Source organism: Lactuca serriola, chromosome 4, assembly GCF_051521515.1.
Source record: "Lactuca serriola cultivar US96UC23 chromosome 4, Lser_US96UC23_V15, whole genome shotgun sequence".
In the NCBI taxonomy this organism is placed as follows: Eukaryota; Viridiplantae; Streptophyta; class Magnoliopsida; order Asterales; family Asteraceae; genus Lactuca; species Lactuca serriola.
In genome coordinates, this window is record NC_136411.1 from 306,299,546 (window position 1) to 306,307,768 (window position 8,223).

Genomic DNA, 8,223 nt, shown 5'->3' on the forward strand with positions numbered 1-8,223 from the left:
TTGAAGGAATCATCAAGACTTTCACCATGTAGAGCTTTGATGTTGTTGAACTTGTTCGGGGCAGTGGTCAGCTTTTGTCTTGAGCTTGCTCATTTCCTTCATAAAGATTTTTAAGAACATCCCAAATTTCTTTTCCTGATTTACAGTTAATAATAAGATCAAAACTATTACGAAGAACCCCACAAGAGATTTCAAAGAAAGCAATTTCATCTTTCTCCATCTTTTCAATGTTATCGTTGGTAGGTCTGTTCATGGTAGCTCGACTGCCTCCAAGTCTGTTTTGAGTTTCATCGGTGATAATGGGAGTAAGGACATGTACATGTGATCCTTTTTCCACAGATCTCCAAACTCCCTTACCAAGTCTTTTCACATATCTTTCCATACGTTGAGACCAGTAATGATATTCACTTGTAACAAGTATTGAGCTTGATTAGAACCTCTAACACTGTTAGATATATTTAGAGAGTAAGCTTGTTCCATATTTCCTTAGATTTTGAAAAAGATATGCTAGGTGGTATATAAAGCGTTTTAAATTAGAATTTTTCTTTTGAAAACGAGTTGTGCTTTTTAAAGAAAATTAAAAAGCAACCACTATGGCTCTGATACCAATTATTGAGAGAAGAATTTTGAATAGATTTATGGAAATATAAGTTAATCTTAATGGATCTTTTGATAAGCTCAACAATGAAGAAATATGCAGAATGATAAGGAGATAAATATAACAACAAGATTAATCAGTAAACATAAGTAAATAATAATACTTAGTTGAATCGTAACAAGGTTTGCATTCAAACACAAGTTAGTAAATCATGAACAACATAAGTAAGAGATAATTAAGATAATGAAGACTTGTATTCAATAAGAGTAATACACTGAAAATCTAGGAAGTGGTACTTAGATCAATCAACATGATCATCTATTTATAGCAAAACATGGTACATGATAAAAATATATATATATTCTAAAGTCAGGCGGCCATGCTTGCCACGCTTGGACTAACATAACTCATCTAACAAACAATGTCAGAAAAGGTGAACATTACTTTTCTGACACTTCGGCATACAAAAGACAAAACTTGCTTCTCTTTGGGTCATCATCCTTCACTCTGGTATTCCAAGTCTTCAGTATTATCTTCATGGTCTTCGCAAGTGATCATTCAACAAAAGCTTCTACCGCATCAATCAAAACATGTCTTCAGTATTTCAACACACTTTTAGCTGCCGAGGATCACTTCATGTTTCAATAGGTAACACCGGCGATGTTTTCATAAAATTCAATATAAGACTTCCGCTAACGTATTTTGGTTAAAAGTGTTTAAAATAAAAAGACAAATTTAGGTGAAAAATCATGATGTTACAACATTCTTGTCTATTCTTGGACCTAAACACCTGCAACGTACAACGAGGAAGAAGTAACATACTAAACCATGCATCAACAGAAATTGGTAGGGCAATCACCTTGTAAAGAACTGTTTTCAATGCCTGAGAGAAAGCGAGGCGGCAACTATGGGGGATACTTTTGACAGTAGTGATAGGTTCTTTAAGAACACGATCAAGGGGCCCAACATCTAAAACCAAACCCCCAAAACGTTTGATGTGGTATCTTTGGTAGACAGCTTTGAAATACTAACAATATAACTACTCAAGACGTCAACCCCTATAATAAAACGAACATGACCATCCAGGTGACGAAAAACATGACTAGTAGCATGTAAAGTCATACACTTCCTAGACATCCATTGACTAAAAGCCTTCAACGTGTCCTCTACCGCCATAAAAAAAAACCCATCATCAGTAGAAAGAGCTTCACACAAAACACATTTACGATCTCCAGTTAGGAGATGATGCCTTTTGAAGTGTGAAATCATACAGACAATCCCCTTACCTCCAAATTCACCATTTGGGCAACGATGGAAGCTTTTAAACGGGCACAGACAAATACCATTTGAAATTGTAGAAGAAGAAGCCATAAAAGAAAGCAAGCCTCGAGAAAGCTTAACCTATGATGCATAAATTTAAAGGAGAAAAAGGAAATGACACACCAACACACTACTAGTGTGCACTGAAATAGCTCAAACTAAACAGGCTACATTATCATGAAGACGAGGTATCAATATGAATGGATGTAGAAAAATAAAGTTGCAACAAAAGGAAAACATGGAGAAAAATTGACTTAAGCATTCTATCAAACACCTGGAGGGCAAAAGAAAAGGCTCTTGAGAATTCTATCTTCTTCCATTGAAACATCAATCCAGAAAATCTCAATGCAAAATCATCATTCTAAGGAGCAGATAGCAAGAGAAAACAGGTTCAAATCGGTAGGGAGATAACATATAAATAAATCAGAATTACCGTTCAAAAATAGATCAAAAACAGGAATTTGTTTATGTACATTCTTCAGCCAAACTGCAATTGAAGTATAACGATCGTCAATTAGATTCAATCGGTCAAAATCAACAAACAAATCAAGTTGTTCTAAAAAGAAAAAGAGAAAAAAAATTGAGCCTTTTTGATCCAAAACACCACAAAGTGTCATTTCATCTTCCAATTATCTTTTTAGATTAAGGATAAATGCATAGCAGAACATTTGTTTAAAAATATATTATAGTTATTTTATGTCTCATGAACTAAAGCCGCAAACAAAACTAAATCATAGAAACGTAAATAACAAAAGTCAAAAGTTAGGGACGCACACGCATATTAGACAATACTACAAGGACGATTACTCAAAAAAAGAAAAGTCTTAAAAGACAAAGCAAGAAAAGAAAAGCAAAGCAAAGCAAAGCAAAAGAACAGAGAAAAAAAGAGATTGAAGAGAGGGGAGAGCTCCGAAGGTGATCGTCATCGGCCGATTCTGATCGTCTCTGCCGCCTCCTTACAATCGAAATTAAGGCCTCCCAAGGTTTCTCAATCCAATAGAAAGGTACTCCTGACTCCTGAATTCCTCATTTCCTTTTCCCGCGCATTTGAATTTCCCCAATAATATGTACTAGGGTTTGCTTGATCACGTTTTCAGTTTGGGTGGTTTTACGATATTAATATCATTCCATTTTTCAAACCACAGTAATTCGAACTTGTACGCTAAACAACATACTTGTAAACGATTCAGCAGTTTATAATGTTTAGATTGGTTATCTGTTAGGGTTTATTTTACAAGTAACCTCTCTTTGATTCTTGTATTTCTTTTGTTCTTGTTTAGAGAAGTGATGGCATTGGCAGGTAGAGAGCATGTTGAGTTTTCATCTTTAAACTCTGAATCAAGCAACCAAACAGAATCAAGTTCAAATCAGGACATGAATCATATCAATTCTCCTTCGATAGATACTGATATATTACAAGAACAAGAACAAGAACAACTTGGTGAGGTCACAAATTCATGCATTCATGAATCAAAAAATAAAGATCCCAAAAAGGAATTGGATGTACTTTGGCGTAGAGTAAAGACAACAGCCTCATTATTGAACTACTTGAAATCAAAAGCAAAAAAAACAATGACAAATCCCCATTTCGCCCTCACCTCCCAATCCCATGACATCACAAACATAGATTCTTCCAATTTCAACTCCCCATGGATAGACATAAATACCCTTCAAGAAGAAGAAGAAGAAGATGGGGTTTACATGAATGAAGTGGCAAAGACTGTGGAAATGATTACACAGGTGATGGAGTCTCTTGTTGAAAGGGTGATTATGGCAGAATCAGAAACTGATATTGAGAAACAGAAGGTGGCAATAAGTCAAGAAGAGATTATGAAAAAGGAAATCCAGGTTGAGATAATGTCTGAGAAATTAGATGAAATGGATCGATTTGCAGTGGATACAAACTGTGTTCTGAATGAAATGAGACAGTGGGTTGACAATTTGGTTGAAGAAACATCAAGACAAAAGCAAAGGGCAACACAAAATGAACAAGAACTTACTCGTGTCAAACAGGATTTTGAATCTTTAAAATCTTATGTTAATAGTCTTATTAGTGTAAGAGAAACACTTGTTTCTTCAGAAAAACAGTTTCAAACAATGGAGAAGCTTTTTGAAAGGTTAGTTTTTTACTTATTAGTTATTACTCTTCTATAAACTCAAAAAAAGTACTTGTAATTTACTCTTTGTGTGAAATGACATTTACGCCCTTGTCTGAAATGAAGGTTGATTGTGAAGACGACACAGCTGGAGAGTGAAAAGAAGCAGAAAGAAGGGGAAGTTGAGAGATTAATGGAGGAGAATTTAAGATTGAATGGTGTTTTGGATCAAAAAGAGGCTCAATTGTTGGCTATGAATGAACAATGCAAGTTTATGGCTTTAAGTGGTTCCCATATTTGAGTTTTTTTTTAAGAAACTTTTATTTTTAGATCAAATGTCAATTGTTAATGTGAAGGGGAATATGTTGTTGTTGCTACATTTGTATAAAAAAGCTAATCCATTTCATGTTTGGAACAACTCAATGCTTTCTATTTCTTTTATTGGATAGAAAATTGAAGGTGTTTTTTAAAATCCCTAATTCAATTTGTGAATGGAAATTTGTAGTTCTTGAAATGCATATGTTAAAGATGATGAAGTTAAGTTGCTTCTTATATGTTATACATTAGATAGATGGATATGGTTAAAGGTTAATTGCAAGTATAAAGAATGCTTGGTAAATGCTCAAAAGCTTACATTCTTTGAAAGGTCGAGTCGAAATGGAAAATTAATTGAATATGATGGATTTCACCTTTTGATATAATCAAACATCTATTATGAAAGTGGAATTACTTGGCATATGTTTGATATATGTTGCAATTGAGTTTCGATCAAGAAATACTATTGTTATTTAGTTGGGGACATCAAATAAGCATTTTGAAATATTGAGTTTAGAAATGACAAGTTAGCTTAAATGGATAGATTTGACTTTTTGGTTAAAGTCAAACTATAGACAAAAATTAAAGTTATATGATTTTTATTAGGCTTATCGGTATGGGTCCTAGGTGTCGAGGATCCTACTTAGCACCCCCTTAATGACATTAAGGCTTTTGAAACACCACCTTTACCATGTTATGTTAAGAGGCGTTGAGCTGACAATATAGCTCAACATATATGGAGGAGAGAGAATGATTTAATTTTTTATTTTTATTTTTTTAAATTTAATCATTTTTCAACCAATAAAGATAGTGTAGTGTGTGATGACCGTTTCTTATCTAAAATGATGTGATGTGGAAGATGATATAAAATATAAGATGACAAAAAAAATAATGCTAAAATATAGATCCATACCCACCAACCTTAAGAAAAAAAAGTTAAAAGATTTATGTTTGGAACAAGTCTATCCTATTATACTCTAATCTTAAGTATAAAGTATTAGTATAGTATAAAGTGTTGGTATAACTTTATTTGGTTTGGGTTCACTTAACCCTATTTTTATTTGATTAAATCAAATAACTTAAATAACATTAATTTAATATTTTTTTTATAAATTAATTGTGTCTTTTTTTCGTGCTCATCAAATAACTTCGAACTTTTTTATTTTTCAAACACTATATTATCCCATAAAATAGAGGTCTTACTTGTTTATTTTGAGATCCCAATAGTAATATATAAAGTTAGAATTGGTTTTGTTAGCTTTATGTAGAATGGTGTTTTGTTTATGATTTAGGGCGGATTGATATGTTTTTTATTAGGTCACGTAAAAGGTTAAGTTGATTCGGTCAGATTCATACTGTTTGATACTACAATTAAAAACATCTAATATGTTTTTTTACTTGTCTGATCCGACTCAATCAACAATCATCAAAAACCTTTTAATAGGTTTATTGGATAATATATTATTAAACAGATTAAGATATTTGTTTTTTTAGTTTCTTTAGTTTTTCTTTTTAGCTTTTTTTTTTTTTAAAACAACACATATTCGTTTAATAGTTAATTATTTTTGTTCGTAGAAAATTTGATTTGAAACTTAACAAAGATATGTTTTGTAAGTTATTAAAGATATTTTTTTGCATTAACTTCTCATATTTTCTCATAACGTTCCTTAATCTTGTTTGATCCGGTTTGCCTAAAAATTCAATGATTCTTGGCAAAAATCCAATGATTTTAACATGGAGTAACTTTCATTTACTACTTATTCTAGGCAAATTTTGTATTAGTAAAAGCCCTTTTACCCAAACAGCAACGTTTGTTAGTAACTTTTACCAACATAACCTATTTAAATGATATTCATATACTAACCAAGCTGAAACCTAATGCTCATATCCCTACTTGAATACAAATGAATTTTTAAGCTTGGGTACATGTAATAAAACTACTATGTTTTTCATTATGACAGTTCATACTATAAAATGTTATATAATACTAATTTAACAGCACCTTATGAATTATTTATGATTAGAAATTATTTCATATGATGGAAATTGACATTGTTCATTGCATATCATGTTATATGTGTGGTATGATATGCATCGGGAAAGGGTGCCTCATGCATACTGAAATCGTCTAGACACTATATTAGGCACCATGAGGACGATATAATCAATCGCGAGGTAGTGCTCAAAGGATCCCAAGGGTATAACCTTGAAGGAAGAAGGGGTATGAACTTCCTAACCAATATGAATCAGTGTGTCTGGTGGAAGGAGTATAAACTCCCCAAGTGATCATATGGACTGATTTGTTCTTACATATAGGCCCCCAAGGGTACAACATTGGAGGAATAGGGATATGAACTCCTCAAACTTGCATCTAGATATCATATGTGTTGCTGATGCTCATGGGTTGTATGTCATGGATGAATGTTTTAGAAGCTACTATGCGACGGATTGTGATTGGTTGACACCATTCATGGGCTATGGGCTAATAGCCTTGGCTCATTAGGGTTCTAGGTCTAATCCCTTCACTATAAATAGGGATGCCTGCTAATTCATTTGGCGCGTCTTTTGTATCCTTTGTGAGTAGGCCGAATCGGTTGTACATGTAATCTCTGTCTGAGAACTATGTAAATAAATAATACTCCTTCCCTGCTCGTAGACGTAGGTCACCTTGACCGAACCATGTAAATATTGTATCTTTATGTGCTTTTGGTTTCATGTGTTATCCGCATTACTTCCTAACAAGGATCATCAAAACTTGGCAAGTAACTTCAGATATGTTCTGAGTCTTGACAAGTATTGTATGGTTTTCCTAACATTCTCCTTCTTTTTCTTTTAATAATTATTAACCATATTTTCTCTTTCCTTTTCTTGCGTCTCTCATTCATTGCTTGTGTGGAATCATTTATGCTTCGAGAAGAATATGACACATAGTCACAGAACTTGAGGATAAGTTCTCAATCGTTGATGTCCGCAGACAAACCGGTGATGAGTTGGAGTTAGATAATTAAGATAATCCTACGGGATGGTGTCCTTATGTTCCTAAGAAAAAATATATTTTTTCTTGGAGGTTATCTTTAAATCGTCCTCCCTCTAGAGCGAATCTTTCTAATAAAGGTATAGATATCCACTCTACCCTTTGTCCAATTTGTAAGACTCGGTCGGTAAATGTTCGACATGTATTGTCGGATTGTAAGGTAGCATAGTAAATTCGTGCTCTTGTTCTTATGTAGTGTGACATACCGCTTTCTAATGTCAATTCAGAAGATGAAGTGTGGCATGGTATAAGTGTGTTGAAGTTGTCGAAAGCCAAAAAGAATATTATGTAATCGATCATGTTGACCATGTTTTGATATATTTGGATATATCGGAACTCATGCCACATTTGGAACCAAAAAGATGAAAAATGATACTCTTTTTGGCAATATAATTGCCATCTCCTACAATCTTGTTTATGTTTAGATTCCAAAAACTTAAAGTTAGTTGGTTATTGTGGTTGCAAAACCCTATTATGTCTTATGTAATTTTTTGTTCTAGCAAAACGCTAGTTCTTTTTTATGATGTCTAACCGTTCAAAAAAAATAAAATATAATAACCACATTTTTTTTTTCATTTTCTTTGGATCCGAAACAATTAAAAAAACCCCACAAATTTGTAATTATTTCATTTTTCACTATATAATCCCAAAATGCCTCATAAGTTTTAATAATCACTACAAATACCCTCTATCTTATCAAAATCAAAGTAGTAAATTTTTTCTGCTTTCTGATTTATTTTAACCCAAAAAAACATAGGCTAGTCTTTCTTGAGCCTAAATACCCAATACTTAATCAATTCACATTGCTTAATCATATAACAATTTAGAAAATTTTAGATGTCACAACTAATGTCTGCATA

The 8,223-nt window shown here is 32.9% G+C and overlaps 1 protein-coding gene across 1 annotated transcript; it reads left to right on the forward strand.

Annotated features, from left to right (window-relative positions):
* Positions 1 to 2,762: 2,762 nt before the first annotated feature.
* On the forward strand, positions 2,763 to 4,432 carry LOC145097264 (uncharacterized). Its single transcript, XM_079034804.1, has 3 exons — positions 2,763 to 2,922; positions 3,199 to 4,035; positions 4,141 to 4,432. The coding sequence occupies exons 2-3, from the start codon at positions 3,206 to 3,208 to the stop codon at positions 4,313 to 4,315; spliced, it is 1,005 nt and encodes a 334-aa protein (XP_078890930.1). The 5' UTR covers positions 2,763 to 2,922; positions 3,199 to 3,205; the 3' UTR covers positions 4,316 to 4,432.
* Positions 4,433 to 8,223: the final 3,791 nt, after the last annotated feature.

Bases quoted from the DNA above. Each gene is read 5' to 3' on its own strand.
- LOC145097264 (XM_079034804.1), top strand. From the start codon at position 3,206: ATGGCATTGGCAGGTAGAGAGCATGTTGAGTTTTCATCTTTAAACTCT. The intron at 4,036-4,140 runs GTTAGTTTTTTA...TCTGAAATGAAG, and splicing joins ATGGAGAAGCTTTTTGAAAG to GTTGATTGTGAAGACGACAC.